At 47.9% G+C, this 21,306-nt stretch overlaps 1 protein-coding gene across 1 annotated transcript; it reads right to left on the bottom strand.

Moving 5' to 3' along the window:
- Positions 1-7,985: 7,985 nt before the first annotated feature.
- On the bottom strand, positions 7,986-18,668 carry LOC144100440 (uncharacterized). The gene is made up of 3 exons (XM_077633396.1): positions 18,465-18,668; positions 10,692-12,559; positions 7,986-9,447 (listed from the first exon to the last, which is right to left on the bottom strand). The coding sequence occupies exons 2-3, from the start codon at positions 12,551-12,553 to the stop codon at positions 9,162-9,164; spliced, it is 2,148 nt and encodes a 715-aa protein (XP_077489522.1). The 5' UTR covers positions 12,554-12,559; positions 18,465-18,668; the 3' UTR covers positions 7,986-9,161.
- Between the last annotated feature and the right edge of the window lie 2,638 nt (positions 18,669-21,306).

Raw genomic sequence — 21,306 nt, 5'->3', positions numbered from 1 at the left:
CTTATTGTGTTTGCGATGATGGCTTCGCGAATACATTATTTGGAGAGTGGCGAGAGATATCGCTACGGATGTAGAATCACACTGTGTGTCGTGCACTGTATGCGTGCCATGTTTGTACAACGAATGAAAGTTTTCTACGTATTTGCGGAGCCTCTCGCTGCACGGCGGTGAGGTTGGCGAAGTTTATATGCGTGGACGCAAGACCTAGACGCTTGTATGCGGTGTGCGAACTGAGTTACGACCACGCACACACGCGCATTGCACCACCCGGACCGGGTGCATCCCAACTCTTCTGCGGAAGTCTGGGAAGGCATCCCCGTGATGGCTCAATGGTTATGGCAACCGGCTGCTGACACGGAAGACGCGGGTTCGATCCCGGCCACGGTGGTTCCATTTCGAAGAAGGCTGACTTCTTGAGGCCCGTGTACTGTGCGATGTCAGCGCACGTTAAAGAACCGCAGGTGGTCGAAATTTCCGGAGGCCTTCGCTAAGGCGTCCCTCGATCATAGCCTTGAGTCGCTTCGGTTGCTAAACTCCCATGGACCATAAGTCTTAATATATAGCGGGTGTTTCATTTGAGACTTCACACGATTTCTAAAATGTGCTTTTTGATTAGAAGAGCGCTTTTACGGCATAGCATTGTCAGCGGTGTAATACACCAGAATACAGCTAAGATGTACTAACTAGCAGGCTGGTATCTAAAGTTTAGTAAACTTTTAAACTAATACATTTAGGCTATTAAATTATTAAAAGCCTTGTATTGCGCGGTAAATAGTACCTATGTACGTTTCTAGAATTTCGGAAACGCGGTTACCTTGTGCGATGTGGCCCAGCAAATTATGTGGAATCACGCCAAAATACATGCGCTTGCTAGAAGCTTGAAGGCGAAGCAACCTCTCCAGGGCACGTAACTCGTCGAAATGGCCATAATGTGTTGACACACACACTGCCGAGGGTAACTGCGTTTTCGAACTTCTAAAAACTAGTGTGGGTATTGATTACGTTGAGCTACAGATCTTTGAATAATTAACTAGCCGAATATTAACAGCGACAAAAGTTAACTATTCAATATTAGTTAACCAGGCTTCTAGTTAGCACCGCTGAGCTGTTAAACAAGAAGGATGGACTTGTTGGTGCTGGGACTGTGGATGTGGCATGTTAGCTATCGCGAATAAAACATCGTATAGAGACCGAGAAAACAGACGGGACACGCGCCAGACATCAACTGAAGTTTAACACACAGTCACGAAAAGACTCTCAATTCGCCAAATCTCGTCTGCGCATGCACAAAAAATTCAACTTTGTAAGACGTGATTTGGCGAAATTGAGAATCTTTTCTTTAATGTGTGTTAAACCTCAGTTGACGTCCAGCGTGTATCTCGTCTGTTCCTTTGTCTCTGTCCGATGTTTTATTCGCGATAGCTGACATGTCGCATCCAGTGTCATGGCGGTATTCTGATGCACTACACCACTTTCAATTATATGCGGAAAAGAGCGTTCTTCTAACTCAAAAAGCCTATTTTTAAAAATAGTGTAAAGTCTTATCAGGTGAGACACCCTGAATGTATTCATATGAGCTGATTATGTAAACAAGCCCTCAGTGCCTCCAAATCTCAACGAAATACGCGCACAGAAAGCGAGAAAAATGCAGTGATGTGATCGGTAGCGGCCACAATGAAGCTTCCGACTATTCTATTTCAGAGATTTCCTTTTCAGCAATGAAATCAGGGAACGCATATGGCTGGGTAACGCTTCGACACCAGGGCGTTCCCCCATTGCAGTTACTGTCGAGCGCCAGTGTGCAGCTTTCAGGAAGACTACGAACGATTCCTATGCTTGACCACAAATAGCATTGTCCATCAATTGAAAAACAAATAAAGCACGAATTTAAGATCTAAACTTGCCTTGTGCGAAAAACATAAAATACATTTTGAAGAAATACACTTTCAAACCCACCTTCAAGCATCACGAAGCTCTTCGTACAGTACCGGGCTGCAAAAAAAAAAAAAAAAACACGAGGTGCACATTTAGGACTAGCACAAAAGACGTTGTGCATAAGTCCTTATACTCATCATCATCGTTTCTTTCCACCCTTTATGTATGCTACATTCACTGAGTACGTCCACGTTCGCGGAAGCAGTCGTGCTGTAGCCGGTTAATGACGCTGGATAATTAGAGAGTCGGGAAGCGTATACAGCCGAGCCCACTTATAACGAACCTGACCGCCACGCGGGTTGCAGTCGTTGCATCCGAAGTTCTTAGTGAGTGGACTTCCCATATTACATCTAAAGATACGGTTCCCCGAAAGAAGGGGCGTTCACTCTGTTCAAGTGCGTTATGTGTGTCTATTCCTACTGAAGCTAGAATCAGCGTTCTTTAATGCACCTGAAGTTTACATCGGGCTCCCCATAAACTACACAGTTCGATGGAAGCTAAGAGCCAATAACCATCGTTTTCAAGGAAATACACCACTTGAACGAAACCATCAAAGCCATCTGTGTTTGGATGTCTACACTGTGACCTGTTGGTTCCACCTTTATATGCTCCCGCCATGGAATCATGTCTTTGCGATACCTGCAAAGAAAACATATTCACCAGTCACAGGATCCTACGATGTTCCTTTACGCACCAAGATATTAAGGGAGAGGTAGAAAAAAAAATTTTGCCTGTTTTTTTTTTTGAAATGGGGCCTGAGATAGAGGCATGATCGCTACTGGGGTTTTGTCTGTGCCTGCTGAATAATTCAAGGTGGTGGTGGCGGTAGTGATTTTTATTAAAATAATAGTAAAAAGGAAGGAAAAGATTTTTGCTAGCCCCAGCATCTGCCATCGATACTGAAGCACCTGAGCTGGGGCAGCGGAAATAAAGGATAGCAGGCAGAATGGAGAAATGAAATGAAAGAGGTGAGGGGACAGGAAGAGAGGATAGGGGGAGAAGTAATATGTACAAACTATTTACACAATAAGAAATGTGTCCAGGTTGTGCGCGCGATTAGTTCTTTTTTGAGGAATTAAATCACACACGCGCACAGCACTGTCCTGGTTACAACTGGAGTGGGGCGTCCAGTTATTAATCGTTCAAGGTAGAACTCGCGGAGCGTTCGGTCAATGCGTGTAACTACCTGACGGAGAGCAGACGGGACGTCAAGCCCGTGTGTTCGAGGAATGCACAGAGGCTCACCAAAGTTCGCTCATGAGTGTGCGCTCTGCCCTGCGGCCACAATAGCGTCTTGATGAAGTCCGGTAGTATGCCCTGCGCCCTATAGGCCGCGAGCATATCGTGACGAGCATCGGCGAACGCGGCACAGTGAAGGAGCAGGTGTTATAGTGTTTCCACTGCACCGCATCCGTCACACACATCGCTCGTCGCGATTCCGTGACGCACCCGTCGTTCCCCGGGCCACACGCAGCCAATGCGCGCGGAGGATCATTGCACGTTGTGACCGTATAAATGCGCGAAAGCCGGTGATACTGTCGATGCGCTCGCCTCCCGCGATGCGTGGGTCGGGGTGCTGCTTTCGGAGATGGTCGTGGATGACCGCACGCACGTCCTCCAACGCAAAGAGCAGATCGCTGGCAGGTAGTTGGTGTGCAGCGGTCGCGAGGTCGTCAGCTTCTTCGTTGCCGGCGACGCCGCAGTGACCGGGCACCCACTGTGCACGCACGGCACATCCTCTCTGCGCGAGCGAATTTCTCGCACTAGTGGGGTACCGCGGCCGTTAGATTGCAGGCGGCTGAGGGCGGCGCGGGAGTCGCACAGCAGAACACTCCTGGGTGGCGTAGGGCCGAGGGTGAGCAGCAGGTCCAGCCCGAGCCGGATCCCCATCAACTCCGCCGTGGTGGAGGAGCCCAGGAAGGTTGTATTTTGTTTTCTCAAGCTCTGTGCACCGATTTCAACAGTCACATGGTGGCTTTGACATCAGCGACGTGTTTAGATAACATTCACATCTCATGAGGTGTGCAAAAACAGCGACAAATCGCAGCTTTTTCGTTTTATTTCAAGCGAACTCTTACGCCAGCCTGCTCCAAAATTGGAGGCGATAGTTAGCTCCGCCTTAAGGTTATGACGCAGTAGCCTTAATGCCCATAAATACAGAAATGGCTATTCTCGACTTTGCATCCACAGATCGCTCGGAATCCTCATACCCCTCCTGGCGCAGGGCTGCAGCGGTTAAGCGATGCGCCACTGCACTGTGATGGCAGGTGCTGCCACGATACAAACACGTCTTACGGGCGTCTGTGGAAAAAGATATATCCGTCTATGGCCTTTTATGAACGTCTATAAGCACCCACAGAGGTGCTTATTGCCAGCTGTTGAAAAATATATGCCACTAAAGCTATAGCTTTTGATCCATACAACTGTCTTAAGCTGTCTATAGAAAAATATATCAGCCTGTATATACAACTATAGACAGAAATAGGAAAGGTCTATAGCTATTTGGGCCAATATCCTATAGCCGGCCATAGGCCATTTTTGTATGGTCATTGTGGGGCTTGTACGACCCAATTTGCACTCCTCGAGCAACATCTCGCGACCAGTCATTAATTTAACTGCCACCTGCCACAGTGGGCAGCTTACTCACCGCCCAGTGGGCAGGTTGTGATGACGCCACAATGTCACGTGACCTAGGTTGCCCAGATTACCTGCTGCTCGGCAGCCTTAACGCTGTCGCGTCGATAATCTCTAAACAACATCGGATGGTGGAAGGAGACAACGAAGATCTGCATTAGCAGCTGAGGGTTTACTGAATCACCGCAGTCGCTTTTATGGATCACATACGTGTGCTTGCTCAAAACGGCCCTGAGGCGAGGGTGAGAAAGCGAAGGCCAAGAAACACTAAAAAAAAATATACGGACGGCTAGCATGTTCTACAAAACACGGATCATTGAAAACAATTGGGTTTCACACTGACGCAGGCTTACTGGCTTCGACGTGGTAAATTTTGTGGAATAGTTTTAGAGATGGACACATAGAATGCTGATTAAATGTTGAAAACTTTACTTTTTTTTGTAGCGTGTTGTCTGTGTATATAATTAATTGTGATGACAAAATTGAAGGTGAACTTCCAATCAAGTGTTTATATGATTATCCATCTGATAAATCTAGTTTTCCTACAGTCGAGCTGAGAAATGGCTTGCTTACCAGATAGTAAAAAGCAGTCTTTTTCGAGGTACAGAATACTAAGAATTTCATTCAGCACACCCGGTACACGCTTTGTTTCTGTGTAAACAGAGTCGGTGTGTTAAAGACATGTTTCGAAAGGCGCCATTCCTATAAGGGTTCCTTCACGAACTAAGGAACAACACACAGTTAGAACGACATTCATTAGTTGCTTTGGAATATAACAGAACTGCGCGCAAAGTATTGTTACATCTGAGAGCGTTTCGCCGACTTGTAACCAAATTCCTCTTGCGTTTTTCGTTGTTTACACAGAGCGGCGAAACCTTTCTCAGCAATGCTGCGAAGCCCGGAGCACAACTCAAGTATTTTGAGGGCCAGCATGAATCAGTTCGCTTCTAAACTGCACTCAGACGTCTGTACGGTGAAGTATTATTAATATATGATGAATGGATTTATTTATTTAACATGAAAAACATTAAATCTGATGTAATGAGCTTTCGTGAAAAATTTTCAACGGCAAGCATGCAATGCCTGTCCAGTAGTGTACACATGACTTCCTTTTCTATTTTTCTGCAGAAGACAAAAATTCTACCGGGAGCACTGGAGGTATGGCCATAACAAGGTCGTCCGCCCTTGGGTTGTTTAATGCCACAGATATTTTTAATTACAAGATGCCGAATACCAGTTAGCAATAAGAATGATTTCGCATTATTTTTTTTAGAGAAAATGAGCGTCTGAACTGCAAGAATAAACCGGAGTGCTGTATAACTTGCGACAAATCTTTTTGCAAAACTGGCGAAATATTACCGTAAGATACGTTGTCACTGTAAAAGGTTTTTATTTTATCTGCAGTCAACTAGCCGCTGAAGAACACTATTCCTATTCTTTCCAGGTTTTTTTTCCTATTTACACTACTATCCCGCCTAGTGTTACATTATGCCATCTGATAGTTATAAATTGTTTTAAAAAGTTTGCACAGACTTTTAGTCACGCATTGACGAAATATTCCTCCTCATTACGCTGATCGTTCGCTTGGATAACATTTGCACGGCTGTCATCTCATCCTTTCATGTTTCAACCAACTTTAGGGTATTTGGGAGACATGTATGGAGAGTAGTCGAGATCGTGGCCAGTGGCCGTACCTGTTGAGTCTATACACGTATATGTATATGTATACGAGAAGTCCATAGACTGCCTATAGATCAGTTTTGTAAGGGCTGGCTGACACGCCGAACATCGTGTTTCTTGGCCTCGCAATCCTAATCTAGGTTCATGAAAAACGCACTAGAGGCGGCCATCCATAATGGAATAATCATGTAACAACGCAATAAGAAAGAGTGGCTGCTAAATTTGTCGATGCGATCCTGGCGAGTACACCTTTGCAACAAACACCCTCCCACAGAGTAAAACGTTCCCGCTATTTCAAATGGTATTATTAAAACCTCTACAGCGCTATTGCTCCCGTCATTACATAAGCACCACCGCCCACAGCCGAGCGACAGCTAAGACGCTTCCATACATGACACACGGTGTGGCAGTTAACCACACAAAGGAGCAGATGATTCGCAATGTCCTTTCGCGCACTGAGACCGTTCTCTTTAGAAATGTACAAAAGATGACGGGGAAAAAGCACAGACAGGAGGTAGCCCTGTTTCTTAAATGCATGAATAATCGGGCACCTGGGTACACCAGAAAGGTATCCTTGGCAGCAGACAACCGCCACTTTTCTGGTCGGTAAAAAACTCGCAGAGGTTTAGCGCTTGTTAAACGTGGTGATACGAGCGAAAGCTCTGATAAGCAAGCATGGTTACGCATGGTTTGGCGCCTGAATCTGTACGGCGCGCGCCCCATCCATGGCGAGTCACGTGGTACTGTATAGGCTAGTCTCCTAGCGAACGCAGCTGCGGCGCCTCTCCGCAGCGAGTCACGTGGCATGAGGTCACTTGTTACGCCACCGCTGCGCCGGTTCGAGGTCAAACGCGCACCAAACACGACTTTTGGGAGTTGTAGTGCGGCGTTGTAGAGCAAGTTCGCTCTAAGATGCTAGAGTACAGAGTATTCCTTCCGATTAACAAATAAGCTATGGCATAAGTCATTAGTTAGAGAATTGGTTTATTTCAGTTTCGGCGTGTACTTTCTTCGTGATGACACGCGTTTAAGAATTTTTTAAAAAGGGATTCATCAGCTAATGCGTCTACGATTGCTCCGTATGTACAGTCTTTGTAAAAAAATATACAGCCCAAGGAGTTTGCTTCTAAGCCCTTGAAGCGGGACTCTTAGCCGCATCTGACAGTCCTAAGCTTGGGAGGGTCGAGGACTTTAGTTCCCCCCGCCTTCGTGAGATTAGGGTCTCTGAGTACGCAAGAGAAGCCGCGCTGCAGGGCTCAGAAGCAGACCGCTTTGGATGTACAATTTTGACGAAGACTATACATGTAGTGCTGAATGCTCGGTGAGGGTGTTTTCTCTCGTGAGAACGGGGTTGGGAAGCTCGTTAAGCAGACACCGGTGACGTATTTAAGCAGCTTTGTTGAATTAGGTGACATGCATGTCGATTGAATATTGCCTCTCTCACATTTACATTTTTCCGCGGCTTGTCAGCTTCTGCAGACAGCCATCACGGTGGTTTTACCTATTCCACCTGAGTGCTGTTTAAGCCATGAACAGCCCTGGAAAAAGTACTTCATCTAACAATCCAAGCTGCAAAATAGCATCTGTAAGAAATCTGGGTTGACGAGCTTGCCAACAGTGAGGAAGGCACGGTAAACTATGAGCTATTTTCGGAATGAACTCCTCTCGAGAACAATTTCTTTTTTTTAAATTTTCTGCTTAAAACGACCATGTCTATGACGCGCTGTCGTAATTGATTTATGTAGGACGCTATTGGTCCGATTTGTGTCCAGGAAGAAGGTATGTAATAAAACAAAAAAATCGCATTTCTATGAAACACGAAAAAATTTGAAGTCAGTGGCAGAAACATTAAAAGGAGAACTTTCTACAACACTGCATAATATGAAAGAATGTCCAGCTCCAGACAGGAAAATATTTTCTGGTTTCCTGCACGCACAAGATGCAGAACTCGGTTTAATTTGAGAGCTGTAAGCAGAAAAAAGCAGTATGTATAAAGCCAGTCGACTGGCTCACGCGCTGGCCCTTAACATTTTTTTTTTACTTCATGTCCCATGTCTCCCTCATCCATACTCAGGTGAACACACCCCGGCTCCCCATAACCACTTCCACAGATAAACTTTACGCAACAGGTCTCTCCCATCCTCATCGAACTCTCCTTTCTCTTCATTGCGACCAAGAAGTGGCTCCCCTTTCCACTACAGCTCACGGGCGTTGGCTTCTCAACCAGGCTATACTATTCCCCCATCTACCCAATCGGCACTGGAAATCCCTTGGATGTCCTGCGGACGTCCTGAACGTCCGCAAGAGCACCACGGGAGTTTTAATGTCCATATGGGATATGTGGCCTTTTCCCCTATTATCTTCCCTCCGGAGTCTTGTAACCTTCGTACATATACTTCCTCTTCCCTCATCATAGTGTCCCCTTCAATACACATGGAGTAGCGCACACCGATGCTTCTTACGTGGCTACTCGCGGCTCCGGGAGCCAGCTGTCATTGGCAGTCGCGTTGAGAGGAACTGTCGTTTTGCAGCAAGGCAGTAATTTAGGGTATAATTTTTATGACCTCTTGATGACGGCCTGAAAACCTACCCTAGGCACAGTCACTGTCAAGGCAGCAGTCTATTCGCGGCCATTGTGAAGTTGCAGCCCATTTTGTGCGAACCAAACGCGGGCTTCCAAAATCGCGAAGACGCTGTGCCGCACGTAAGCATAATAGTTATACGTTATCACAGCCTTCATTGCCGACATGATAGAATTTCGAAGGAAAGCCAAATATCTCGCTATGTTGTCTACATTGGTCTTGGAACGCGCAGGTGATGTCTCCACTTGTGTCCCACGTACCAACTCACTCCCCGACAGCTTCGGAACTACAACGTTCAAGGAAATATCGAGATTAAGGTTTCAGCAGAAGTCAGTCCGAGTCCTTGATGTCCTGCACCAACAGGTATTGTCTCACGTGTCGCCAGCTGTCCGAGTCAAGCTCGTCCAGCTGCATACTGCCGTCGGCACGCGGCTGGCACACGACTCGCTCTTTGACAACGCCAGCCACTCGCATGAAGTCGTGGATGCCTTGGATGACGAGAAGAGCATTTCGAATCATAGATGCGCCCTCGGCTTCACTTGTCGACAAGACTTCCGAAAATTCTCGAACAAGGGCAGGGTGCTGTGACACCACCTCCAGAGCAATGGCGTTGAACCTGCAAAGCAGGTGGTTTACGCCATTACGTTGAGCATGAATATGTCGAAAGTACCAATTCCGTCAAATATATGCAGTCCAAGGGGTCTCACCCCAAGTCATATAGCGGGGCCTCTTTAGCACATTTTACAGTCGCAAGCTTGGGAGGGTTTGGGACTTAAGTTCCTTCCGCCTTCGTGATATTGGGGTCCCTACGTATTCAAGAGCAGCCTTACTGCAGGGCTCAGAAGCAGACCCCTTGGCCTGTGTAGTTTTCGCAAAGACTGCACATGTATCAGGCTGAAGGTTGTTGCATGCCAGTCGCGGGAGCAGAGCATGAGCTTCGAAAATGGCTACGCAGGAACGAAACTTTTAACAGATGCCAGAGATTAATATCTGCCTATAGCGAGACATTTCGTTTCCTTACAGTGAGTCTCCACCGCCCTCATCACTGATTTCAATAGCACTAATGTCTGGCCCAGTACTTGCTCCTGAGCTCATTTGAGAACACATCTCTGCCTAAAATCTATTACCTCGCTGGAAGCTACACCATATCGTCCCCAAACCCCAAAGCTATGTGGCATGCGTTTCTTGTTCACTAATAAATGTAACACCCACCTAACCCCCTCCCCCACCCCGATGTCATCTTCTAAAGTGCTCGGTGTTTATCGATCTTTCTGGAAATATATAACATGCGAGAATGTGGTATTGGGCAGTGATGAAAGTTAACACGTCAAGAATTCATATTATAAGACAAAGTTTGCAATGCTTTCATACTTTTCTTTTTAACTTAAAATTTTACCTCCACTGCAAGACACAACTAAGCACTACCAGCTGTAGCCCCTCAAAATGACTTCGCTGGAGAGTAGTAGTTCAAGTGCAGAATGAGTGTCGATGGCAACATCGAACACTGATATGCTCAGATTCAATCGCAACCACGAGCACAAGTCTTTTCATTGTTTTGCTTGTACAATTATCCCAGACGTAAACGGTACTCATGGCACCTTAACTAATCGTTTATTTCATGTCTCTTGCTTTACAATTATGTAAATATTACATTGGTGCATTGCGGTGGCGCGTTTCTGCTTAACGCGTCGGTCGCCGCCAGACTGCATCGTCATTTATGGCAATATCTACAGCAGCTAAGGCTTCTATGAGGACTGTTGCTACGACATATAGGGTATTGTTTCTCTAAATCATGTAAATCAAGCGTCTGTCATTTTTGCGCGTAAGCAAGAGCATGCCCAACAGTGCAGGTAGACTTACTTGTCACATATGGTAGCCGTCGCAAATAAGGTAGCTCGGGTCACGAGGTCAGAGTTGCGCCGCACCGCATTCAACACTGAAAACCAGTCCTTTGTAGGCCTCATTCCGGCACGGAGAATGACCCCAGTGATCGTGTAGTTGGCATCAATATTCGCCGACAGCCTCCGAACAAAGGCGCTTGGTCCAGTGGGAATCCGAAGACACATATCGAGTCTTCTTATATGTGCACTCAACATCACTGCGTCCGCCAAGCCCTCGACGTCTTCAAGGTTCACGTTAGTTACGGTGACAATCAGTTCACTTATGCTTCTGTTTGCAGACAGCGACTCGAGAATGACGCTCCACCAGGTATTCGGGACATTGGGGTCGCTGTCATTAGGTGAAGCGAAGAGTTTAAGCACGCGCAGTGTTAACGTTTCGCGAATGTAATCGGCGATGATCGGAGCGAGCGAGAAGTCATCTCCGGATAGGGTAAAGCATACGGTCCTAATATAGCTGAGAGAAGTCAGGCGCTGTAGGGTGCTGCGCTCGAAGCTGCGAAGGTTGCGGTTGAAAAACCAGACTTCTGAAAAGCCTCTGCATTCCCATCCACTCATGTTACCGTCATGGTAGTAAGTTCCCAGATGAACTTTCTCTTCAGCACCGCTTCCGCTCAGCACCTTGCAGACGTGCCGAAGCGGTTCTCTGTCCCACATGTAAGACTGAACGGTCACCTTTTGCAGCATGACTTTACGAGGCAGTTCCTTGAAAAGCAACTCCCAGCTTTCAGGCTGCCAGAATTGGATGGGAAGGCTGAGTTCTTCGAGTATTTCGTTTCCTATGACAGCCTCGAGGCAGCAGTCACAGACGTTGAGAGGTTGAGACTGCGATATCCCCGAAAATGAGTCAATATGAAGAATGCGCAGTACTTTGTTTCCTAAAATGATATTCGCTAAGTACTGCGCGAACTCCCGATCAATTCTAAAATATTTAAGGGTTAGGGATGACAGGGTTTTGTTCGCCACGATTCCCTCGAGAACAGAGCTGAGCCAACTTTGAGTATTCATTTCAAGGACTGCCACAATCTTCAACGTCGTTAGAGTGGCGGTGGACTTCAAGTAATGGCACAAAGCCCGCCGGTATGCGTCGGTTCTAGGCCGGTAACGTACGGACAGTTCTCTCAGAGTCGAGTTCGCTGCGAGGGCTGTGAAGAAGGCCACTTCGCCTTCGTGGTTATCTAACAGTGCTTCAGACGTGTTCAGGCTCACTAGGGATGCTGTCGTGCGGACGAGCCTTGATAGTACTGGCGCCATGTTTGGTGGACACATGCCGTTGGACTTGAACTCCAACTCCTCCAAATTTTTGAGCGTGGGGATGGCTGTGCAGACGCTCTCCGGCATGCAGTAGTGGGAAAAGTGCAGTTTCAGTACTTTCACGGATGTGTTGGAATGCAGGGCATTGGCAAAAATGTGAGCGTGAATGCTCAACGCGAGCGGGTGCACTTGTACGAAGGTCACGCAGTGGTGATTCCTGAGCAACCAGTAGAGAAGCGTAGAAGCTCGGTGCGTTTGAGGTTGCTCTAGCTCATGCAGGCTGAGGTGGTCGCCAGGGATGGGAGTCAGGCAGAGATTTCCACTTCTTCCTGGTAATAAGCTTAGATGGAGGCGTATGTGAATCAAGAACTCGTTCCATAAGGGCAATTTCCGGGAGATCTGGCAAGTGTTGTACTGCGTAGCTGTGCAGGGACAGCGGTAGTCTATGTCCGCTCCAGAGAAGCAACCCTTGGCGTTTTCCAGCTTGGCTAACGACTTCGGAACTGCTTGCTCAGGGTCAGGATCGGGTGGCGATGCTGCCTCCTCGGCGCGCCATTCAGGGTCCGCCATTTTTGCCTGCGGGTGAAAGAGACGCTTTAAGAATAACTTGAAATAGTAATTGGTGGCTCCTTGTATACGCGCACTAGAATGAGTACCGCTAGCACCACGCGTTGCCTGTCACACTGCTCTAGGCATAATGCAAGTCGAAAACTGCAGGAACACGACTGCAATGCATGGATAACATCGACAGAGAGGCAGGAGCCAAGGTGTTCGTGGCCCGTTGCCCGTCTTGCTATGACTGAAGTTTTCAGTTTAGCCAATTTTTTTAAAGGCATGCCTCGCGTATTAAGGCCAACCCACTTAGAACAATTCTCTCACCAAAAAGCGACGAACGTCTCACAGCCAACCCAGAGGCGTCATGGGGCAACACCCTCTCAATGCTAAGGCCTCTCCACCGGCCGCGTGACGTCACGCCAAGGGACCGTGCAGGCCCCGCGCTCCGCGATTTCAGCGCGCCGCGCCCGTCTGCACTATTCGGGTACTGCCGTACGTAGCTGCCTTATAAGTGATTCCTTCATTTTCATTTTTGTCGTTGCTGCAGAAAAGAAATTCGCTAGTTTGTGCGCGCCTTAGGCTATCATTTTATCTGCTTTATATATTTTTTTTATTGCAGAACACCTTATTGTCAAGAAAGTTCGAGCTGCTAATACAGTTTTTTATAATAAACAATTTAGCATACGGCCGCCAATTTCGCATTATTGGTCATTATAATAAAAAATTGATTAGTTAATTTCAATTAATCATCTAATTATTAGGTTCTATCACGTACATGATGTCTGCCGTGCGGTAAAATCCATCCGCACAGACCGCACATGCGTATATCTAGTTGTTAAAGTAGAAGTTCGTGAACATTGAAAAAAAAAACACCGTCTACTGCGCATTGTGTTAGTTTTATTCTGTATTGTGTTTTGCTTAAAGCTTTCACACGCAGCAATAATGACACTCACAATAATGTTGCGCTGTTGAGTATTTGTACAGCTAATCTGACCCTTACAATAAAAAACGACGAGACACCAGCAATGAAGTGTGCGCAAAGCATTTTTATTGCTTGGGAATAAAACTTACTTCTTCTTAAGCGTTGCTGCTTTCCGGGCTGCGGCCTTCTGCTGCGCATTGTCTTGTATGGCATCATTTCTTAGTTTGCAAAAGTTGTTTAGAACAACGTTGGTTGCAACGCGTACTACCAAGCGCAGGAGAGTTTGTGCAGTGTGGCCATTTTCACATGTCTCAATGTCGTGTTCGTCCAGGAGGGAAATCGTCTGTGAAATCACGACACCACGTTGATTTCTACAGGAGAGAAAATCTTCCGCGGTTGCTCCAAAAGACAACTTCTCTGCAACTAGTTTAGTCATCAGTACCATGTGAACTGTGCATGGCTGGGGAAACTTCAGCCCTCCTCTCGACAGGTTAGCTATCATGGCAGTATTTTCCGCTTCGATCTCTCGATTTTCAATCACCAATGTGCTGAAGCAAGCAGAACATGAAAGCTTCTTTAAAGCAGCATGAGCAGCGTATCCTGCAATGTAGACAATAGCATCCATGTCAGAGTGGGCGTGTGTAATATCGTCGTCGCTGACAGCCACAGAAAAGTTGCATGGGACAAGATCCTCACTTACGTCTTCAAACTCTGTTTCCTCGCGTGGAAATGTCAAAAGTTTTTGAAGACGAAGCTTCTTCTCACATTCGTAGAGCTGACGCACGGAAATGTGGTACTGTGATCCTGCCAGCTGGCGGTAACGGCCGAACCGGTCTTCTAGCGCATCCGTCTGAAATTTGCCCAGCAGTACGTACTTGAAGTGAAGTTCTTCTAAGCAGTAGCGCGAGAGTTCTACCAGAGAATAGCATGTCAGTCGCAAAGCACTGTGAGTCTCTTTCGTCAGCGAGCCACTGGTGATGTTTATTCTTGCCCAAGCGTCCAACCAGTCCACAACGCCGCTCAGGAAAGCTAACTGTGTGTCATCAACAGACCTTACAGGGTCTTGCATGCTGTCCCTTAGCCTCTGGCCTTTGCAAGGGGTCTTAACATTGACTATTTGCCACCATGTGAGGATAACGTCAATGAAAAGAGCAGTCGACTCAGCTTGAGGAATCTTGAACGCGGAACCATGTGTCCTGAGGGCATTTGAAACAAACTGATTAATGACGTCGAGAGCGAGCTTTACATTTTGCCGCTCCATTGAGGTTGGATTCACGGCTTTTGCGTTCAGTCTGTAAGCAGCCTTCACAAGCGACGTCTTCTCTGAAGAATAAAGCTGCCGCACAGCTGCGAAAGAAGCAGCTTTCATACGAGGAGGCCCTTCGGGCATTGCTCCACTCAAGTCCACTTCAGGGAAATAGAGGCATGTTCCAGGGTTTTTCTGGTTAATCCAATTGTTCCTAATGCACTTCAAGAGATGCACAGGATCGACCACGTAGAAAAGAGGGCGAGCGTTATCGGCTGGATGGGGATAGACAATGCTCACCTGAGGACTTGTAGCAAATAACGACATCATCTTGCGGTTCAGAGCATTGTTGTCCGTTATCACAGCGATAATTTTGAGCCCCATTTTCTCAACATTAATGATTATGTTCTTAGCATGCTCGTGCAAAATTTCTGCGCTCAGTTTGCTCACAGGTAATATGTGAATGACGTCCTTGTTTGCAGAAAGGAGTGATTGTACCATGAACACATGGGCTGTTGTTGCTGGTTCCGTTGAATGAACCGACGATCCTACTATTGTGCCCCCTTTGTAGTCGAAGTATGGTTTTATGTGGATCTCATCGATCATCAGGGTCACTGTCTTCTCGTGGTCTTTCATTGATTTGACTCGTTCTCGGATGTAGGAGAGACAGTGCGGTTGATTTTGCTCCACAAGAGGGTCAGCTTTGTAATTTGAGCAAACACGGCGCAGTGTGGAAGGATGGGGCAGAATGATTCTTGATGCAGCTCTTGTGAAGTGATATGCGTGAGGAGAAATTGAATTCAAAATACTGGCGAATACCAGCAGCTCTGCGCTATACACATGCTGTTTCGCGAGGAGAAGCTCTATCTGCTCAACCAGAAATTTCAGCAAAGAAGACTGTTCTTTCGTCGTATCACTGTCCTCAATGAGGTCTGCAAGCAGTGAACCGACAAACTGCAATACTTTAGTATGTTTCGACTCTTTCGTCACCTCAGGTATATTATGCAAGCCTATCTCGAGTTCTTCTAGCAGCAAGGACAGGCTGGAGGTGTCGCATACTTGAGCTGGCAGAATCCTGCCTGAAGGAAGCGACAGAAGCTTCACTCCATTCAAGAAAACAGAAAGTGACAGATCAGGGAGAACTACCAAGGCGCATTTCACATTAGGTGAAGGATCATTCTCGATGAGAAGGAACCTAACGCACTGCTCATCGACAGAAACGGTCCAGAATTTCGTGTTGCAGATTCCAGGCAACTTAGATTTGAACTCCTCGTAAGATGAAACTTTGTTTCTTTTCTGTTCAAGCTCATTAGACTGAAGTGACTTCCTCATAGCCTCCTGCAAAGCAGCGTTTTCCCTTCTTGCTTTTTTCGTCTCTGGCGATTCACTCCGTCCAGGCGTTGAGGACAAGTATTTTGGGCAGTTTGGAAAAACAGAAGGCGCAGCATCAATCTTCAACTGTAGCCTGTCACGCTTCACCTCTATTATTTTCCCTGTCAGTTCATCTTGGTGTGACAACGTCGTAATGAAGTCGCCTGCGTGGAAGTGCAGTTCACACACCTGCACGAGAAAATGAAGCAAGGCCATTCGCCATGACTCTCCATTGCCTAAAACACTAAGTAAAAAGAGTCTGAATAGTGAACAGCTTTTACATATTTACACAGCTTTTACACAAGCCTTATGCACATCCACAGAACTAAATGCTTCCTGGACAATTCATACATAAGTGTAAGAAGTGATATCATTGCCTACAAAGAGAGCATGCCTTTCCGGGAGCGACAGCTCACAACTAAGATAATTACCAGCGCCTATTAAGCAATATTTCAGAGTCTTACCCTCGAATGCTCTGTAGGTGTGAAATCCTTCCGTGGAATGGCTCGCAACCAGGCTTTTCTTCGTACTTCGTCTCTTGGGAAGCAATAAACACGTACTTTGGGACCATTCTGGTAGTTCCCGCGGCACCCGGGAACACAGCACCGGCCCATGTTTCACGAAGTTGCACTCGCTACACGGCAGGCAATCAGTTTCCCATTCGTGCGCTAGCACAGGTACGCACGCCACACAAGAAACGGCCACACGAAACAGACACAGCCGTGCGAGGAGCGAACGGAAATGCACCCAACGCCAGGCTGAAAGACTCAAGCAGCAGCTAGACGCTCACTGCAAGACTGCGTTCGTGTCTGTGCTTGCCCGGGCAAGCGCGAGCACATCGAGGGAGACAACCGAGCGGAGCGGAGCCGCGCTTGGTGAGCAGCCTGACCGGACACTTGGCGTGACGTAGCGCGTGTGGAAAGGAGGGCCTGGAGAGGCCTGAAGAAAGTATTTAGAGGGTGTTGCATGGGGGGGGGGGGGGGGGGGCGGCGTCCAAGAGGTAGCTGTTAACCGTAGATCTAGTAGAGGCACATATGATCGCCCGAAGGCCGGCCGCTCGCTTGATTTCCAGGTAGCACAAATATTTTCCTCGGAGTACCGTGGCACACGGCTGATGAGGCGTAACATGGAGGTTTAAAAAAGGCTAAATGGCGCTGAATTTTATTAAAATATTGGAGGGAACACTTAAGCTCCTCATTAAGCCTGTTTCACATGCAAACGAAAACGCTAGCGAATCCTGCAGCCGCGATGCAAAAACCTGGTTTTGAGTCGTCACGGCACCCACCGAGGCGGCTCAGTGGTTACGGCGCTCGGCTACTGATCCGCGGAGTTCCCGGGTTCTCACCCGACCGCGGCTGCTGCGTTTTTATGGAGGCAGAACGCTAAGGCGCCCGTGGGATGTGCGTTATCAGTGCACGTTAAAGGTCCCCAGGTGGTCGAAATTATTCCGGAGCCATCCACACGGCACCTTTCTTCTTTTCTTTCACTCCCTCCTTTATCCCTTCCCTTACGGCGCTGTCCAGGTGTCCGCCGATATATGAGACAGATACTGCGCCATTTCCTTTCCCCAAAAAGCAATTATTATTATTAGTCGTCACAGCGGCGAGGTTCCAAACATTTCGAAATTTCGCTGCGACGCGCAGCTCAGTCGCACATCCGCGTGCATGTGAACCAGCCTTTAAGGGTGTGACGCGAGAGCTAATGGGTTGAAGCCCATATATGCAGAATTAGTCATTTCCTACTTAACATTCACAGATTCTTGGGAGCCCCGTACCAGTCCTGCCACAGTGGTACAGCGGTGAAGCGATGTGACACTGCTCTGCGATCGCAGGCGCTGCCACCGGTGGGACATGTGCGATCCAGAGCAACCTCTCGGGGGGCAGGATCTGCTGACAAGGTCTGCTGACCTAGCTGGCCCACCTACCTCCTATAAATCTTTCGGGATTTTTCGCTCACTACCAACGACGCCGGATTTTCTGCGACACGAGCTGCCTAACGCTTTCGCTTTAAGAGGAATAATAATAATAATTGGTTTTTGGGGAAAGGAAATGGCGCAGTATCTGTCTCTCGTATATCGTTGGACACCTGTACCGTGCCGTAAGGAAAGGGATAAAGGGTGTTAAAGAAAGGAAGAATGAGGTGCTGTAGTGGACTCGGGGATAATTTCGACCACCTGGGGATCTTTAACGTGCACTGACATCGCACAGCACAGGGGCGACAAAGCGCGTTAAGAGCCAGTGGCACCCGACGACGGCTGAAAGCATCGTCATCGACGGAGCCTCATCTTTGGACATCAGTCCCTTCGGTCGCCAGGACAGCAGTTTGAGATATTAGGCAGTCACCACTGCGAACGTAATGTAATGGTGGCAAACTGAACCATCACTCACCCACTGATAGAAAGAGCCGGTTCTTGCGGCCTGTCTACGCCGATGCCTTCGTCGTGGCTATGGTGGCTGTGGCCTCTTCGTCTTCCCTCGCGCGTATATGGTGCCTCGATGACAGTGCCGCTGGCTTCGAGGCACCTTACGCGCGAACATTCACTGGCGCCCTCACTCGGTAGCCAGCAAAGCATGCTGAGGCGGAACTGCTACCTGTCTGCATAACTGTTTTCGAACCATGGATCCCCAAGATATTGGATTTGGGGAAAGCAAATGGCGCAGTATCTGTCTCGTATATCGTTGGACACCTGAGCCGAGCCTTAAGGGAAGGGATAAAGGAGGGAGTGAAAGAAGAAAGGAAGACAGAGGTGCCGCAGTGGAGGGCTCCGGAATAATTTCGACCACCTGGAGATATTCAACGTGCACTGCCATCGCACAGCACACGGGCGCCTTAGCATTTCGCCTTCATCGAAACGCGGCCGCCGCGGTCGGGTTCGAACCCGGGAACTCTGGATCAGTAGCCGAGCGCCGTAACCAGAGCCACCGCGGCAGGTCCCTAACATATTGCAAAGCTGTTTGCGAAACTGTTTACGGATTGCCAGAATCTGGCACTCAACTTACCCGCCGCGGTGGCTCAGTGGTTATAGGGCGCTCGGCTACTGATCCGGTGTACCCGGGTTCGAACCCTACCGCGGCGGCCGCGTTTCGATGGAGGCGAAACTCAAGGGCACCCGTGTGCTTCAACAATATATGAGACAGATACTGCGCCATTTCCTTTCCCCAAAACCCAACCAACCAACTCAACTTACCCGCCGCGGTGGCTCAGTGGTTATAGGGCGCTCGGATACTGATCCGGTGTACCGGGGTTCGAACCCGACCGCCGCGGCCGCGTTTCGATGGAGGCGAAACGTAAAGGCACCCGTGTGCTGTACAATGTCAGTGCACGTTAAAGATCCCCGGGTGGTCGAAATTATTCCGGAGCTCTGCACTACGGCACCTCCCTTCCTTTCCTTCTCAGTCCCTTTATCCCTTCCCTTACGCGGCGCGGTTCAGGCGTCCGCGGAGATGAGACAGATACTGCGCCATTTTCTTTCCCCAAAAACCATTCTACAACCCTGACAACAGTGTGTGCGTATAACACTCAATAATATTGTCCAGAGCAGGCCAACAATAAGTACTAGTCCTCGCACCTGAACCCTTTAATTTCTGGCGCTAACGTGTTCTTATGAACACGATTTTAAGGCGATAGCGTTAAGGAGCCTGCAAAACCAGGCGTCGACGTTGGCGTCGTTGACCGTGAGTGACAAATCTACGAAAAATACTCACGCGAAGCAACCTAGGTGGTAGGTTGTGTCACACAACCTGCCCACCGGACTGTGAGCAAACTGCGTAGCGTGGCAGATGGCACTTAAATTAATGATTGGTCGCGAGAGGTTGCTCGTGAATAGAAACCTGGGTCTCACAGGCCCCACCGATGGCAGCACCTGCGATGGCAAGGCTGTGGCGCATCGCTTAATCGCTGAAGTATACAGCTCCAGTAGTAGTATGAGGACTAGGTTTTAAACCAAGGTGGTGAGGATTATAAGGACTAGTGTATGAGGACTGTGAGGACTAGGATATAAATCGTTCGTTAGGTCAAAGTTGGAATTCGCATCACCAGTCTGGGATCCCCATCAAGCTTATCTCATTCTCTAGAGTCCGTGAAAAATCGAGCGGCAAGGTTTATTCACGCATCCTATGCTTACATTAGCGTTTCCGCCTTGAAAACGGCATCCGGTTTACCGCTCTTATCTCCTTCGTCGTACTTCCAGCTTATCTTTATTCCAGAAAATCTTCAATAGCCCTATGCACACCGCTCCTTATATTCTCCCTCCCCCAGCACGCATTTCACTCCGCACCAGTCATTTTCATGTTGCCCGTCCACTCTCGCGTACTGTCACCTTCACCAATTCGTTTTTTTCCCGTCTACTCTCCCTCCTGTCAACTATGTGGCCAACATGCCACTCTATCCCACCTTATCTGGGCTTGCCCTCAGGACTCCACTCCGCGAGGTTTGCAGCTCTCGAATCCAGACCAGTGGGAGGCCGCATTGCTAGTTCCGACTCGGACACGCAGATCCGGGTTGTGACAAGGGCCCTATAAGTCGCCGGACACAACGGGCTCATGGCCACTTGATGGGGCTATAACCCCACACTAACTGCTACCTTGGTCGGTGAAAATAGTTTATCCTCCTCCTCCTCCTCCCCGCACAGCTGCAGACGAACGGCCTTCCAGGTGACATTGACACCATCACCTGTTCATCCAAGTTAACTGAAAATGCAAAAAATTATGTGCCATTGTAAGAATTCTTTTTATTATTAGTCCCCACCCCTTATGTAATACCCCAGTCATGGGGCCTTTAAGGAAATAAAATGAAATGAATGTACGTAGAGAATGGCCACTTCCCCATACGGACTTCGCCCATCAACGCTATCGCGTCATAGGCGGAGCTTAATTGTCTCTTCCGAATTTTTATTTCTAAACACATCACTCCCGAACATCAAAGCTTTTCACGCATAGGTTCGTGTTTTCATTTTGTTTGTTTTGAAGTATCTTAGCTTTAAAGAGGCGAAATTATGAGAATGGTTTCATGCAAAGTGTATGCAACTAGTCTTTTACAATCAGAATTGAATCTGCGGCAGAATTGGCGCCTCACCCTGCGTTTGCTCTTTATTGGTAGAAGCCTAGGGCGTGGCATGACTTCACCTAATAACGAAAGGCGGGAAATTAAAAAAAGGAATCGTTTCGGAAAGGAATTATATTATACGGACCTTGTATGCTCATACCGAAATGCGGAGGGGATATTCAAAAC

Source organism: Amblyomma americanum, chromosome 8 (genome assembly GCF_052857255.1).
Source record: "Amblyomma americanum isolate KBUSLIRL-KWMA chromosome 8, ASM5285725v1, whole genome shotgun sequence".
NCBI classification, from domain to species: Eukaryota; Metazoa; Arthropoda; class Arachnida; order Ixodida; family Ixodidae; genus Amblyomma; species Amblyomma americanum.
Note: the sequence above shows the minus strand (reverse complement) of the source record. Positions and strands in the feature narration are given on the sequence as shown.

Excerpts from the sequence above, each read along its gene's own strand:
- LOC144100440 (XM_077633396.1), bottom strand. The coding sequence starts at position 12,553 with ATGGCGGACCCTGAATGGCGCGCCGAGGAGGCAGCATCGCCACCCGAT. Across the intron at positions 9,448-10,691 it reads ACGGCTACCATATGTGACAA|GTTCAACGCCATTGCTCTGG; the intron begins GTAAGTCTACCT and ends CCTGCTTTGCAG.